At 40.2% G+C, this 16,652-nt stretch overlaps 1 protein-coding gene across 4 annotated transcripts in view; it reads left to right on the forward strand.

The window, feature by feature from the left end:
* LOC124635036 (calcium-transporting ATPase type 2C member 1) overlaps positions 1–11,780 on the forward strand; it is a 56,064-nt gene extending 44,284 nt beyond the window's left edge. For all 4 annotated transcript variants that reach the window (XM_047170792.1, XM_047170790.1, XM_047170791.1 and 1 more), the window contains 13 exons: positions 1,569–1,806; positions 2,170–2,301; positions 3,799–3,965; positions 4,582–4,727; positions 5,102–5,304; positions 5,618–5,797; positions 8,482–8,579; positions 8,732–8,819; positions 9,141–9,270; positions 9,900–10,069; positions 10,199–10,362; positions 10,599–10,836; positions 11,158–11,780. In XM_047170792.1, the coding sequence (XP_047026748.1) occupies positions 1,569–1,806; positions 2,170–2,301; positions 3,799–3,965; positions 4,582–4,727; positions 5,102–5,304; positions 5,618–5,797; positions 8,482–8,579; positions 8,732–8,819; positions 9,141–9,270; positions 9,900–10,069; positions 10,199–10,362; positions 10,599–10,836; positions 11,158–11,294 (2,091 nt within the window). In that variant the 3' untranslated portion in view covers positions 11,295–11,780. The remainder of the gene's footprint in view (positions 1–1,568; positions 1,807–2,169; positions 2,302–3,798; positions 3,966–4,581; positions 4,728–5,101; positions 5,305–5,617; positions 5,798–8,481; positions 8,580–8,731; positions 8,820–9,140; positions 9,271–9,899; positions 10,070–10,198; positions 10,363–10,598; positions 10,837–11,157) is intronic.
* The last annotated feature ends 4,872 nt before the right edge of the window (positions 11,781–16,652 follow it).

Genomic DNA, 16,652 nt, shown 5'->3' on the forward strand with positions numbered 1-16,652 from the left:
CTTTAAGTACGACCTTGAAAAAACGTTATTACAAAACGCAGTTTATCGCAAGTCCTATTACTATCTGCAGTACAAAAGATAAACCATCGAGCCCCCTAGTTTAACTGCAGTACTTAGTCGACAAACGTCAAATTCCGACATTATTTACTTTTGAGGTTATTTGTTTTGTGATGAAAAAAACGAAAGTGGATATAAATATGTGTGATTTGGAATACTTGGATGTGTTAGAATACTATTGAGAGTGTCCGGGGACCCAACAGAATGCGTCATCGACAAAATCTCTTCAAATTACCTGACGACAATTTTCGATATAAATATCGATTTACGTTTTTCGAAATAATAGTCAATTGAATGCATGATGATAATCCAGGTTGATCCTATGATGCTCAACTGGGCTCGCCATAAAGTAAGTAGCCTTTACAGTGCAAGTAGGTTGCCAAAACATCCTAATTAATTGTATAAGAGTCAAAGTTTTTATTATGGATGTTTGTTTATGTTCCACGCATAAACTACCACATAGATTTTGATGAAACTCCGAAAATATATCAGATTATCATACAGTCTATTGTTTATTTACAGATTCAAGACTATTTTGGCGTTTTGCACGCCGTATCTCTGCCAGTAATATGCAATGTTTGTAAAAGACTGGAAGCTTGCTAAAATGTAGAAAAATGCCTAGATGAGAAAGGGAACAAGATTGTGTGATGAAGAACAGTGTCCAACATGTATCAGTGCATTTGACTGTATAAATAGACATCGGAATAAAATATAATTTTCTACTTTTATGTTGTTTCAAATGTTTCATTTTCTTTTGGTAATTTAATGCACACGATATTCTGTGTGTAAGTTATTGTGCACTTAATTTTGAAGAGGTTCTAATTAGATGCACAACGTCTTATTTAATCATTTAAATCGGGATGAAAATAATCCAAATTATTTCTAACCTAAAAACAAAACATAACTCGGAAACGCGCGCTGACGTTCCGTTATACGCGCAAACTCGATAGTTGTTTAAAAGAGAATAATTGGATCATATGTATATCGTTAAAAGATACTAGAAATATAAAATTACCTTTAAATAATAAAAAGTAATATTTTCAACTGCAGAGATATTTTTTTTATTATCATAGTTATTTATTTTTCATCAAAATAGACTTAACAAAATAATGTAAAAAGGAACTGCGCATAGAATTCGGAACGATTGAACGAATGATTTAAATATTTGTTGCTTATAATCTGTGGATATTATTTGAACCATAGACAAATCGAAGTACTAAACAGTCTTCTCTTAGTCTACGTTTTGTAATAAGGATGTGAAGACTATCGTAAGTACCGTAACAAACCAAGACGTCTTCAGTCGGGTTTAAACCACTACTTGCGGCAGTTTTTATAATAAGAGGGATGAAGTGCGTAAATTGTTACGATTTAAAAAACAATAAGGAAAAGTTAACCTCTTATCTATTTTGTTAAAAGCAATCGGCTAGAAGCCTAATTTCCTACAATTAATAAAAAAGTCTTAAGATTTAATACATGAAAGCATAATGTTTTAAAGTATTCATTATTTACAGGGCATTGTAGTAAGCACAGGCGAGCGCTCAGAATTCGGCGATATCTTCCGAATGATGCAAGCGGAGGAAGCTCCAAAGACTCCCCTACAAAAATCCATGGATACCCTCGGAGCTCAACTGTCCATGTACTCCTTCTGCATCATCGGGTTCATCATGGTGACTGGCTGGCTGCAGGGCAAGGCTTTGCAGGACATGTTTACAATCAGCGTCAGTTTGGCTGTCGCTGCTATTCCTGAAGGTGGGTGGAATATGTTGTAGGTATTTTTTTTGAAATTGTAGGTAATGTTGCTGTGAAGGTAGCTTTGTAAGCGTTCCTGCTTACATATCTATATATATATCTTATTTCTGTAGTCCGGCACTGTGCCATGGTCACCATGCCAGACTGCCAAACTGAGGGTCCCGTGTTTGATTCCTGGTATGTTAACATTTGTGTGATGAGCATGTTTGATGACAGTGTCTTTCTTGTACCCGTAGACAAGCAGGTTCATTTTCGAAAAAGAGCACCACTTAAAATGGGCTGAACATCTAGACACACTTGTCCAATAATAAATTCATTCTAGTATATTCTAGAACATTCCTAAAAACAAACATTGTCTTCCAGGTCTCCCGATCGTGGTGACCGTGACCCTGGCTCTCGGCGTGATGCGTATGGCCAAGAGGAATGCGATCGTGAAGAAACTGCCCACCGTCGAGACTCTTGGATGCGTCAATGTCATCTGCAGCGATAAGACTGGTTAGTAGGAATTAATGCTCTATTTTCTTAGTGATAGGGTCTAGATTTGATTGAACTTTTTAACTGTTAAGGGCTTATTTTTAATTGTGGATTACATCTTTACAATTTGAAACTGAAATTAGTTTGATAGAAATATAGGTAGGTAAGGCAAAAGGTGTTTTACTGTCCTATTAACGTTGTGGTCTTTGTAAAAGAAATTATATCTATTTCCAAAGGAGGAAACTTACTCATGCATGACATAAACCTTAGTAAAGACCTTTAAACTTCAAACGGCACTTAATTGTAAGTGGTACTTAATGATACCTTAGCATTGATGAGTTGGCCGTATACTTGAAAATGTAATACTATGTAATGTTGTATTCTTGTTCCGTTACGAATAGTTCCAGTTTCAATCGGAAAGTGTATTCTTGTTCCGATACAAATAGTTTCAGTTTCAATGGCAGAGTTTTGTGGGAATTACATATTTAATTCCTTTTGAGTGATTTGTTTTTCTGCAAATCGAAGCAATGTATGTACGACGTACGGTTTACCTTAAAAACCGGTTAAGTCAGATAATTGCGCACATACATAACGCTGTCCCCACCGAATAATATCGTAATCGATTATTACGATAGAAGTGCTTTTATGGGGAATTATTGTTCTAGAGGTGCGATTACACCCTGTGAATTTTTTTCACGTGATTCATGCTATTACTTTTTGAGTTAGACATTTTGTAATGAATTTACCCATAGTATTCTACTCTAAATATTTACTCTAAATATTTCAGTAAACCGTTATTACAAACTTATTCAAGTAGAAAAAATAAAACTGATTTCGGTAAAGCATGTTACCATATTATTCGTGTTTACTGTGACCACAATAGATTGTTATGACCAGTGAATACTATGGCAATAATAAGTTACCATTATAATGAACATCGCTACTTTACAGTCAAGACAATCGCAATGGACTATTGCTGTTTAGGTTGTCATTGTCAACAATTTACATGAATAAAATCGTATTGTGCATTATGGTTCAAAATTGTGTTCCATTTCTGGTAATATATATTTTTAGCTATAACTTAATGAGAATAAATCCAATATTTATTTATATGACAAATAAATATTTAAGAAAAAAAAGCCATTTTTTGATATACCAACGATGTTGCTATGTAAATCTGTTAAGAAGTTATAAGCAAAAAACGGTTTTTTATTTTTCCTGTAAAATTTTAAGTTTTTGGTTACGATATTATTCGTTGGGGACGGCGATTACAAGTCTAACTGAGTGCTCACTTTTTAAAGTCGTTTAAAATAGTAGCAAAAAACTTACGTTCCTATTCATTCCATTTCTGAGGGACCTTCTTCCATTTAATTTAAATAATTGCAAGGTTTTAGCATCTCTGCAAAATATTATATCAATCGGATCAGCCGTTTTAACTTAAAAGCTTAACCGATGGACAGATCGAGTACTTCGCATTTGGTATATTAACATGAATTCTAAACCTTATTTTGTCAACAGGAACATTAACAAAGAACGAGATGACAGTGACAACAATATCTACATCAGGCGGCCATATTGCTGAAGTGACGGGTACCGGGTACAACGCTTGCGGTGACATACAGTTACGCGCGTACAAGGGACGCGATCTAGACGTCGCTAGGATGGCTGTCAATACTATGTTAGAGGTATATATAATAGCTATTTACATAATTATTGTTATTAGAATAGTTTATAATAAGGGACAGTGAATTATATCGACGTTGGGCGGCCATATTCCCGAAGTGACGGGCACCGGGTACAACGCATGCGGCGACATACAGTTACGCGCGTACAAGGGACGCGATCTAGACGTCGCTAGGATGGCTGTCAATACCATGTTAGATGTATGGCATTTTAGCTTTGATTGAAAACTAGCTTTCCCTTGAGATTAGTCTGATTTGTAGTTGTAAAAACCAGTATTTTTAGAGGCAGTATAGATAAGTGTGTGAAACGTAAGTGATGTGATGAATTTATCATAAGGTATAGGTAGTATCGACATGAAAGTCGATCGTAGGTATACATCGATTCTGTAACCAAGTCTTTTGTCGTTTCCTTATTATTGTAGATCCACTCAGCTACCATTAATTTTCAAATTGTTTTGACCTTAATTTGTGCGTCATTTCTTTCAGTAATATCGCCAAGCATTTTCACAAAAAGAGCCTTTATTTCAAACAAAACTTGTTGTTGTGACTAAAATCTTATTATTAATTCTTCTTACATTAGAATTACCTACCAATAAATAAATGTGTATTCCCTCCCCAGGTGGGAGTGCTATGCAACAACGCGACTCTCCGTGACGAGGCGCTGTACGGGCAGCCCACCGAAGGAGCTCTGCTCGCCTGTGCGCTCAAGAACGGCATGCGGGACGTCAGAGAGGATTACAATCGATTGCATGAAATTCCTTTCAGGTAACACATCCTTAAGGCTAAGATTCAATATAAAGTTTTTGCCTTTCCAGCAAGAAATTGGTGAAAATTCCAATTAAAAAAAAATTGTCAGATGGGCAATGGAAAGTGACACAGTTATAGTTATAACCATTCTCCGCATTACTACACGATATAATGAAAATGCGCTCATTCTATTATGCTCTTTATGTTGCTTACTCAAACGTTACTTAACTTTCAAGTTTTACTTAAAAGTATGTACGTTGCGAAACGTAAGTGTGACAGAACAGTCCTTAAAATTGTGTGGCATTTCAGCACTCGATCGTAAGTCGCTCACACAATACACCAAAAACAAACATTAAAAAAAAAATATGCTCACATTTGTTTTTTCTTTCCAGCTCCGAAACTAAAATGATGGTAGTGAAATGCGCCCCTAAATTCTCTGACGGCAAATTGAAAGAAGAAGTGTTCGTAAAGGGAGCCATCGAGAAAGTTCTACCGCTATGCACTCAGTACATCGATAGCAGCGGCAACTATGCGCCCATGACTAAGGAGAAACAAAACGACTTTATCGGCGAGGCTTATAATATTGCTAGGATGGGTGAGTTGAGATTTTAAAAATAAATAGTTATAGTTTTTTGATGTGTGGTAGTGAAAAATATTGAAATGGATTTTTATTTCAATAAAATAGTGTCTATTTTTAGGCAGACTCTACATTGGGTCCAATTTCCCCTTGGTATTTTTTGTGTCCTTTAGATTTTTATTAAATTGCGATGCGGCGTGAATTGACAAGAACGTGATGCTTCGTATATTCGCGTGAATTGCGTCACAACCTCGCATCGCAGTGGCATCGTACCGCGGTTGCGTCATAACGCTCACACAACACACTGATCAACTTATATTTTATTTCCCAGGTCTCCGCATCATAGCCCTATGCCGCGGTCCTCGAGTAGAGTCCCTCGTGTACACTGGAGTATGCGGCATATGTGACCCGCCGCGTGACGGCGTACGTGACGCCGTGGCCACGCTCGCACGTGCCAGCGTCGACGTCAAGATGGTGACGGGCGATGCCAGGCCCACTGCGCTTGCTGTCGGTATGTATGTGTAGTGCACGTGACGCCGTGGCCACGCTCGCACGTGCCAGCGTCGACGTCAAGATGGTGACGGGCGATGCCAGGCCCACTGCGCTTGCTGTCGGTATGTATGTGTAGTGCACGTGACGCCGTGGCCACGCTCGCACGTGCCAGCGTCGACGTCAAGATGGTGACGGGCGATGCCAGGCCCACTGCGCTTGCTGTCGGTATGTATGTGTAGTGCACGTGACGCCGTGGCCACGCTCGCACGTGCCAGCGTCGACGTCAAGATGGTGACGGGCGATGCCAGGCCCACTGCGCTTGCTGTCGGTATGTATGTGTAGTGCACGTGACGCCGTGGCCACGCTCGCACGTGCCAGCGTCGACGTCAAGATGGTGACGGGCGATGCCAGGCCCACTGCGCTTGCTGTCGGTATGTATGTGTAGTGCACGTGACGCCGTGGCCACGCTCGCACGTGCCAGCGTCGACGTCAAGATGGTGACGGGCGATGCCAGGCCCACTGCGCTTGCTGTCGGTATGTATGTGTAGTGCACGTGACGCCGTGGCCACGCTCGCACGTGCCAGCGTCGACGTCAAGATGGTGACGGGCGATGCCAGGCCCACTGCGCTTGCTGTCGGTATGTATGTGTAGTGCACGTGACGCCGTGGCCACGCTCGCACGTGCCAGCGTCGACGTCAAGATGGTGACGGGCGATGCCAGGCCCACTGCGCTTGCTGTCGGTATGTATGTGTAGTGCACGTGACGCCGTGGCCACGCTCGCACGTGCCAGCGTCGACGTCAAGATGGTGACGGGCGATGCCAGGCCCACTGCGCTTGCTGTCGGTATGTATGTGTAGTGCACGTGACGCCGTGGCCACGCTCGCACGTGCCAGCGTCGACGTCAAGATGGTGACGGGCGATGCCAGGCCCACTGCGCTTGCTGTCGGTATGTATGTGTAGTGCACGTGACGCCGTGGCCACGCTCGCACGTGCCAGCGTCGACGTCAAGATGGTGACGGGCGATGCCAGGCCCACTGCGCTTGCTGTCGGTATGTATGTGTAGTGCACGTGACGCCGTGGCCACGCTCGCACGTGCCAGCGTCGACGTCAAGATGGTGACGGGCGATGCCAGGCCCACTGCGCTTGCTGTCGGTATGTATGTGTAGTGCACGTGACGCCGTGGCCACGCTCGCACGTGCCAGCGTCGACGTCAAGATGGTGACGGGCGATGCCAGGCCCACTGCGCTTGCTGTCGGTATGTATGTGTAGTGCACGTGACGCCGTGGCCACGCTCGCACGTGCCAGCGTCGACGTCAAGATGGTGACGGGCGATGCCAGGCCCACTGCGCTTGCTGTCGGTATGTATGTGTAGTGCACGTGACGCCGTGGCCACGCTCGCACGTGCCAGCGTCGATGTCAAGATGGTGACGGGCGATGCCAGGCCCACTGCGCTTGCTGTCGGTATGTATGTGTAGTGCACGTGACGCCGTGGCCACGCTCGCACGTGCCAGCGTCGACGTCAAGATGGTGACGGGCGATGCCAGGCCCACTGCGCTTGCTGTCGGTATGTATGTGTAGTGCACGTGACGCCGTGGCCACGCTCGCACGTGCCAGCGTCGACGTCAAGATGGTGACGGGCGATGCCAGGCCCACTGCGCTTGCTGTCGGTATGTATGTGTAGTGCACGTGACGCCGTGGCCACGCTCGCACGTGCCAGCGTCGACGTCAAGATGATGACGGGCGATGCCAGGCCCACTGCGCTTGCTGTCGGTATGTATGTGTAGTGCACGTGACGCCGTGGCCACGCTCGCACGTGCCAGCGTCGACGTCAAGATGGTGACGGGCGATGCCAGGCCCACTGCGCTTGCTGTCGGTATGTATGTGTAGTGCACGTGACGCCGTGGCCACGCTCGCACGTGCCAGCGTCGACGTCAAGATGGTGACGGGCGATGCCAGGCCCACTGCGCTTGCTGTCGGTATGTATGTGTAGTGCACGTGACGCCGTGGCCACGCTCGCACGTGCCAGCGTCGACGTCAAGATGGTGACGGGCGATGCCAGGCCCACTGCGCTTGCTGTCGGTATGTATGTGTAGTGCACGTGACGCCGTGGCCACGCTCGCACGTGCCAGCGTCGACGTCAAGATGGTGACGGGCGATGCCAGGCCCACTGCGCTTGCTGTCGGTATGTATGTGTAGTGCACGTGACGCCGTGGCCACGCTCGCACGTGCCAGCGTCGACGTCAAGATGGTGACGGGCGATGCCAGGCCCACTGCGCTTGCTGTCGGTATGTATGTGTAGTGCACGTGACGCCGTGGCCACGCTCGCACGTGCCAGCGTCGACGTCAAGATGGTGACGGGCGATGCCAGGCCCACTGCGCTTGCTGTCGGTATGTATCTATTCAACATACACAGTCCTTCTAGGCACAAGTTTACTACAATTGACTGTGACCTTGGTATATAAAGGGCTCTGGAAAAAACATGGTTTGTTTTAGTCGGTAAGAGTCTGACACTTTCTCACGCTGCACCCACAGCGGTCATTCGATGATTACCCACTAAAAAGTCGGATGCAAAAACTCCCCAACGTCATATGTCAGTTATAACTGTTTTTTTTTTCTGCTATATAAACATATTACTGTGTATGTTATTTCAGCTTTTAAAATTATATTCCCAGCAAAATCAACTCAATTCTTTGTCTATTCCAGCACAAATGGTTGGCTTGGACGTCCTACACTCGCAGTCGCTGGCCGGCGATCAGCTGGACGCCATGTCTGACGAAGAATTGGATAGGATGATTGACACCGTAAGTTTATTTCAGTTTCTTTTAAATTATGTCTAGAAGAATCAGTTATATCATCAATATAAAATGTTAGCTAAATGTATGTGTTTAAATTACGATTTTATTCTAAAATAAAAAATACATATTTGCATTGTAAACAATGTTTTTGTTTCCAGGTAAGCGTATTCTACAGGGTGACTCCAAAACATAAGCTGGCTATTGTGAAGTCACTACAAAGGGTTGGCAACATTGTAGGCATGACAGGTACGTACTACATTAAGGGCATAAGAATAGCAATTTATTTTCTGAGATGAAAACTGTACAAATTACGGTTACATCATCGAACTAACTTCTCAAAAGAACACTCCGACAAGCCAATACATTTGTGTATTCTATTCATATATAAAATTCGACTTTTTTTTTACTGATCCTTCTTTCAAATTTTGTCGACAAATAAATACTTCATATTAAATAACACTTAATTATCCAACACAATTTTTCTGCAAAATTCACTTTTTTCCTGACACTTCTTTTAAATCACACAGCTGAATAATATTTAGAATATCGTCCTATTCAATTGTCTAGGCGACGGCGTGAACGACGGTGTGGCACTGAAGCGAGCGGACATCGGCATCGCGATGGGCCGCAACGGCACCGACGTGTGCAAGGAGGCCGCCGATATGATACTCGTCGACGATGATTTCGCTACTATTATGTGAGTTTCTTATATTGTCTTGTTGAAAATATTATAAAAAAAAAATGTTTTTGATGTTGCGAAACAGAGTTTATGTGTGTGTTTTTGTGAACAAACAGATGTTATAAAATGTACACTGATAATTTTGATGTTTGACAAAAAGGTTTGATGAAGTTTCATAAAAAGTTATGAGGTTTTATTAGCTGCAAACGTAGTAAAAAGACGCGTTTCGATTAATAAAATGGAAGCAAGATTGTAAAGACCGATTTTTCATTCTTCAGTTAACAACCTCTGTCGGAGGAACAAATACGACGGTTTAATATATTTTCAACTAGCTTCCGCCAGCGGCTTCGCCCGCGTGGTGTCTTGATAAAAAGTAGCCTATGTGTTAATCCAGGGTATCACCTATCTACATACCAAATTTCAATCTAAACGGTCCAGCCAACATTCTCACAAACTTTCACATTTATAATATATTTTCAAATTTTCAATATGAAAACTGACAAAACGTCAAGTCTCAACACTCACTTGGAATAAAAGTATTTTTTTATTTTATTTTATTTTAATTTCATTTCGTATCATTTTATTTTGTATTATTGTTTTTGTAAATTTCGTAATACAATATTTATTTATTCCTTTTTTTTTCGCAGCGCCGCCATTGAAGAGGGCAAATGCATATTCTACAACATCCGCAACTTCGTGCGTTTCCAACTGTCCACGTCCATCGCGGCGCTGTCGCTCATCGCGCTTGCCACGCTCATGGGCATACCCAACCCGCTCAACGCCATGCAGATACTCTGGATCAACATTATTATGGACGGTCAGTTTGTATTGCTTAATGTCGACGACTATGTATAGCCGTAATATTGATGTTGCTTGGGTGTGTGTGTATTTATTAAAAAACTTTTGTATCTGATCGTTGATGTCTTTTATCTGTCCTTTGTACCAGGTCCCCCGGCTCAGTCCCTCGGCGTAGAACCAGTGGACCACTCGGTGCTACGGCGTAGGCCGCGCGACACGACGCGCCGCATCATCTCCCGCGCGCTGCTGCTCAACGTGCTGCTGTCTGCCGCCATCATCATCGCCGGCACGCTCTGGGTGTTCAACAGAGAGGTGACGTGTTCCCACTGACAGCAGAGCCCTGTAGCGTAGCGCCCGTAGCCACTCGTGCTACGGCGTAGGCCGCGCGACACGACGCGCCGCACCTACCACGTAACCTCGAGGCGTAGCAATTAGATCCTACAGCGTGGGGCCTACGCCGTAGGCCATGCATGAACTTTCTCTTCTAATAAAATCGATCACAAAATATCGGTTAATCGCATTCAAAACCGTAACCTTTCTAATTCCAGATGTCGGACAACAAAATAACCCCCCGCGACACGACAATGACATTCACGTGCTTCGTGCTCTTCGATATGTTTAACGCGCTGTCGTGTCGTTCGCAAACCAAGTCTCTCTTCCAAGTGGGCCTGTTCTCCAACAAGATGTTCCTGGTGGCTGTCACCCTGAGTCTGGTGGGACAGATGCTGGTCATATACTTCCCGCCGTTGCAGAGGGTGTTTCAGACTGAAGCGCTTACTGGACATGGTGAGGAAGTTTTCTTATAGAATATCCCTCAAAAGTTACTTGAAACTATGTGTTTTTTATTTGAATGTTTAAAAGTAGGAATGATGGCGATTTTAACTAAATCATGTTTTTAAAGATTATGTTGTTAAAATCTGACGATTTCCATTGACGGGACTCGAACCTGTACTAATAATATTAGGCGTATGCGCATATAAGCGTATCGTAGGCATTTAAATTAGTTTTGATTTAAATCATTCTATATGGATTTGTTTTAGCGGCATGTCTATAGGTAACAATATCATTTGCAATCTTTATTTTAAATATGCTCATTTGTCTTTCCAGATATAATATTCCTCGTATGCCTCACATCTAGTGTATTCATAGTGAGCGAAGTCAAGAAACTGATCGAGCGTTCGTTAAAAAAGCGGGCTGCTGGCAAGTTCACCGGCAAGTCCCGGGATGCCATGGACTTCGTATGACACAAGCCCGACGGCAAGGCGCAGTAAGCATACAACTCGCCCCCGCTGACTCGCAAGTATCCGGACATATAGACATTCGAAATTTGAGCCCTAGTGCAGGTGAGAGTGCGAGTGTAAGTGAGAGTGCGAGTCCCGGCGCCCCTCGTGCGAGTGCGAGTGACCCGCGCGAGTCGGACCGCCCCTTCTCCATATACGACGGTAAAATCAATATTCCTACTAATTTCTAAACGAAATTCCTCCGCAGTATTTTTGTGTGACTATTTTATTATTGTTAAGCTTCGTTTAATTAAGTGGAACTAGTGAATTTATATTTTGCGATCTTTTGTTTTTTAAAGCGCGACGAAATTGGATGTTTATTTTTTTAGTTTTACTTTTTTTTAAGTTTATTTTAGATGACGATGTGCGTGTCGTATATGGATGTGTTAGGTTATGTAAGATGATATGTAGCGTTAGGGTGCGTCCACATCTGGCGAATGTGCAGCACGCGAGCCGTTTGCTCGCTGTCCGCGAGCTGCGCGCTGCATTTTTGTTCGTGCGCCGCTTCTGCTTGGCCCGCGCGCAGCTCGCGCGCGACCTAAGCGCCGCACGCGAGCGGCGCGCAGGCGGCGCGCGACGTCTGCCATCTTCGATAGTACTGAGCCAATATACGGAACTGTAAGGGCGAGAACTGATTGCGCGCAGATCGCGCGCCGCTCGCGCGCTCTATACGAGCCTTGCGTGAGTTGCGCTAAAGACAAGCACCGAACTATTGCAGTGACTGCACGCGCGCAGCTCGCGGGCAGCGAACAAACGGCTCGCGAGCTGCGCATTCGCGGCACATTCGCCAGATGTGGACGCACCCTTAGACAATTTAATATTCGCAGATTGCAGAGTTTTTACCTACTAACTTATGTCTATAAAAAGGTATTATAAAATCTCATTAGATTGTTTAAAATAATTTAAACTCTGCAATCGCGAATTAGGTAGAGAAATAAACTTTTCTCTCAATATTGCATTTATATTATGACAGTTTCATTGTGAACAGAAATGAACAATAGATATTAGGAAACTATTGACAAAGACAATTTTCATAAATGTATCATGAAATTCATCTCAATAATATTTATTACCTGAATGATCACTTTTCGATGTTGTCTAAACAAGAAACATCTGTACGGCAAACCAGTGATTGTATTTTGAACTTTATAACGAGTGACTTAGAGTACATTTTGAAAAAATATTCGACATCAATACATTGTATTCATCTGTTATCCAATAACGAATTTAACCAGTGTCTGAATAAGGTTCAAAATACAAGATAATCTTGGTTAAAAATGAGGCCTCTTTGTAATATGGAATTATCTAGTAAAAAAAACTGAGGTGAACTTAAACATTGAGTAATATGTAAATGGAGGAGATAAATTCCAACAAAGTTTATAGATAAAAAGCCAGTGTTGTTAAATGGTATATCCATTTTATATTACATCCGTGTTCGAAGACAGCATTCCTTTGTCTAAGATAATAAATAAATTATAACAATAGATCCGCAAGGCTCTTGCACTAATTATCATAATTATAAAATGAAATATAAACAATTTAGGTAAAAATACGCAAGCTTGCTTATAATTCTAGACGTTTCTTTAGCTTCCCTAGGCAACCCAGTTTTTGAACCTTAAAAAAATATAGAATAATAAGTACTTATATACTTATAAAACATATTACATAAAAGATGTAAAATAACGGGTAAAAAATCATGCCATTACTGTTGGAGCGAGATGGCGCTATACAGATAGTATGTCTATCTCACTCGCACTACATTTTAAGAAGCATCTAGCTTGGCCTTGTATATAGCTTGAAAAGCTTATTTATTATCCTCTCGATATTTCATCAAAAAATATAATATTTAATTTTGCAAATCGTTAGAGGGTAACTTATTGGTGTAGCCATATTTAAATTGTTGTATCGACATCAATAGATGATTTAGTTTAGTGGGGAGTGTTTGATAAAGTAGAAAACCTAAACCGATTGAAATAAAAAAAAAAAAACTTTATTTTTTACCAACTTCAAAAAAGGAGGTTCGCGGTTATGTCACGCTGAATCGACTTTGATGTGGTTTTCCAGCATAGTATTTATCAGACCTAGGAGAAGGTTAAAGCTATATAATTCAAGTCGGTTTTTTATGCTTTTGGTCCAAAATAATCAGTTTCATAATTAGTAACAATTTTAAAGTAAAATTAGAATCTGTAGTAGACTCTTGTGGACCATAGATATTGAATATTCTGTAACAGCTGTTTTAATATTGATATTAATATCTATTATTCGAATTATATCACGATACGATATCTTGACAGCGTTAGACGCGAATTTTCAAATATATTTAATGTTTAAGTAGCTTGAGTTACATATTACCCAAAAGGGGATTTTAATATTATGAAATTGGTATAAAGTAGGGACGTAAAGAAAAACGTTTTAAAATTAAACGTACTAGAAAATCTGTAACTAGGTGCGATCTTTCCCACTCTAAAATAACTTAAATCTATCTGATTTAAAAGAAAATCAAACATTAAAGGAAACTCTTAAAAAACTTCTTGCTCTGTCTACCTATCATAGTAAAATTAAATTTAAAATTGTGTCGTGGAAATTACACGATAAAACCTGTACATTTTGTTGGCTGAAAAAATGTGCGAAAGCCATGCTAAATTAATAACCCCTGTAAAAGAAATTAGTCGGAACGTCTAACGGTCTAATAAAATCTTAGAACATTAAAAAAAAAACAAGAATTTCAGTAGATTACAAGTAATATATTGTGTAAACTATGTAATAATTTCGCTAACTTATATATAATGAAATAAAATTATTCGTATTTTAAATCTATGTCGTATCTTTACTCTCAGTTTTAATGTGTATTTATGAACATGCTGTATTAATCGGAATTATACATACTATCCAAATTAACTTACAAACAATACTTGTGACACTATTGTAAAACACAAAACGGACTCGAAAAAGACATACTTCTCATTGGGTTATGACCGAGGTCGCCCATCCTTTAATATGCCCTGGCAAGCATACCCAGCCTCAAACTGGTCGTGTGTGTATGTATAATTCTGATTGTAAAAAGCCCTATTCTTAAAAATAATTTAGTTTGGGAGTGTGTGTTGGCTGTGATAATCAATAATATGGCCCCGGATGATATTACAAGGTTTTTAATTGTACTGACAACAGTTATTATGAAACATTGTGAAAATATTTAACTATTATTACATTGTCTATGTTATGTACAGTCATGGACGTAAATAAGTATGGTTTTGCTAATTAATTGTCTATAGACTGTACATAGCAAAAAGTTTTATTTATCTGTGACATAAAAATAAAAATTTTGACATAAACTCTAGTTTGGTCTAACGAGGTGCTTGATATTGTGAACGCGAGTTGGTAGCATTGTTAAAATGTATTGTAATCTTATCATATTGAATTTAGTTATGTCTTTTGACTGCTAGAAACAGCATGAGTAAGTTATTTTGACAGTAGAATTGAGTATGAGACTATTAAAGTTCGTCATTCTTAGTTTCATCGCGTTCGTACTATGGTCCGATAGGAAAAAAAAAACATTGAACTTGAGAGGATTGCTAAAATTAGGACTCTTAAATTCAGACTGACGTTAACTACTATTTTAGTGATGTCAAAGTACGATATTTCTTGACATTTATCTAGAGAACAATTTAATCGATTCTATTGATATATTTTTCATCACAACTCTACTGTCAAATATCGAGTAAATGTTTCTAGCTTCACAAGAATTTGATGTTTTATTAATTGTGAGCCTAATCTCTTTAGTGGAAAACGTCGCGATGTCATAATATATGTTAGTCAAAGTAATTCAGTTTTATTTGTTAGTTTAAATTATGAAATCGTATCAAATGTCTGCTTTTAAGTATTTATGATCTTCTACATGATTTTTGAACTACTTTCACGTTTACAACTCAATGACAAGTACATAAAACGTTGTATACCCAATGAATTGCAAAATTACATTATATTTTTTTATTTTCAAAATATTTTTATTCTATAGAATAATTTCGTATTTTTGCTATTTTTTTTCTTATTGTGTGAAATGTGTAAGTAGTTCAAAAGTTGCAAGTTTGTGTGAAAAGTAAGTGATAATGTAATGTTTCCATGTGATCCTGAGTCATATCTGTATGTTTGTGTCTCTGCGAATTATATTGTCTCTTAGCTGTCATACTACTAAAGGGGACTAACGTCTAGCAATAATAAAAAGCTTTTTCGTCTTGCACTCTCGAATTTGTTGAATTTACACCAATTGTTTTCATCGATATCGATATACTCGTCTATCGACAAAATATTCGCTAGACGTGTCCCCTCACTATTTATTAAGATATTTGATGTTTTACTACCTACAAGTAAATGTAGTAGGGATTGACTCTCTGTAGTATTAAGGCACTTAGGGCATTTCGATGAGACGTAGGAGTTACAAATTTTAATGTATTTGAAAATTATAATGAATAAAAAATATTATAATATGTAATATCAATTAATTGATCAAAGTATTTGTAGTCTTTTATAAGGTTGGGTGGGGATGTAATTGTTGTGACAGCCAGTGATAAACTGAAGTGTGAACCAGTGAGAAAATATTGCAATGCCAAAAGTTAATCCTCTTATACACTGGATCTCAGCATATTTATTAAAAAATATAAGAAATGGCTCCTATAACCGACTTTCTTTACACTGATTTAAATCACGAGCCATAAAAAATACACGCAAGTTTAGTGTATATGACGTTTAACTTAGATCTTATGCCCTTGTTTGTGCTAAATGGCGCTGTTTATGAAATTATGTCCTGTCCAGATTCAAAAGGACAGATTTTGAAAGACGTTATAATTTATCTGCCTAATCCAAATGTGCAGACGCATATAACAGCAATCCATAGTAAAACCTATCACCAAAATAAAATCGCAACAATAACATCCCCTGTCAATATTTTGTATTCTAAATACATCTCTCAAACTGTTTTCACCTCTTTGTAAAATAGTGAAATTGTGGAATAAACCAGTTAATTAATGTATAGTTTACAGTTTTATTGGTTAACACATTGTTTATCGATAAATAACGTAAACACCATATTTAAGCAAATATATCGATAACTTCATCCTTTGTCCCTACACTAGGCATTACGAATGTGAAAACCTATCAACAAATCATCGATATACGTTTGTCGAGATAAAAACTTGTTTCGATTTTATCGATAAACAGTGTGACCAGCCTTCAAATGATAGTCATACAATGTTACAAGTTTCGCATAGCGGGAATGTCTGCTATGCGAGCAGAAATGTACACCGTGCAAATAAAAATAGTCCCAAA

The sequence above is a fragment of the Helicoverpa zea genome, chromosome 12 (genome assembly GCF_022581195.2).
Source record: "Helicoverpa zea isolate HzStark_Cry1AcR chromosome 12, ilHelZeax1.1, whole genome shotgun sequence".
Classification (NCBI taxonomy): domain Eukaryota; kingdom Metazoa; phylum Arthropoda; class Insecta; order Lepidoptera; family Noctuidae; genus Helicoverpa; species Helicoverpa zea.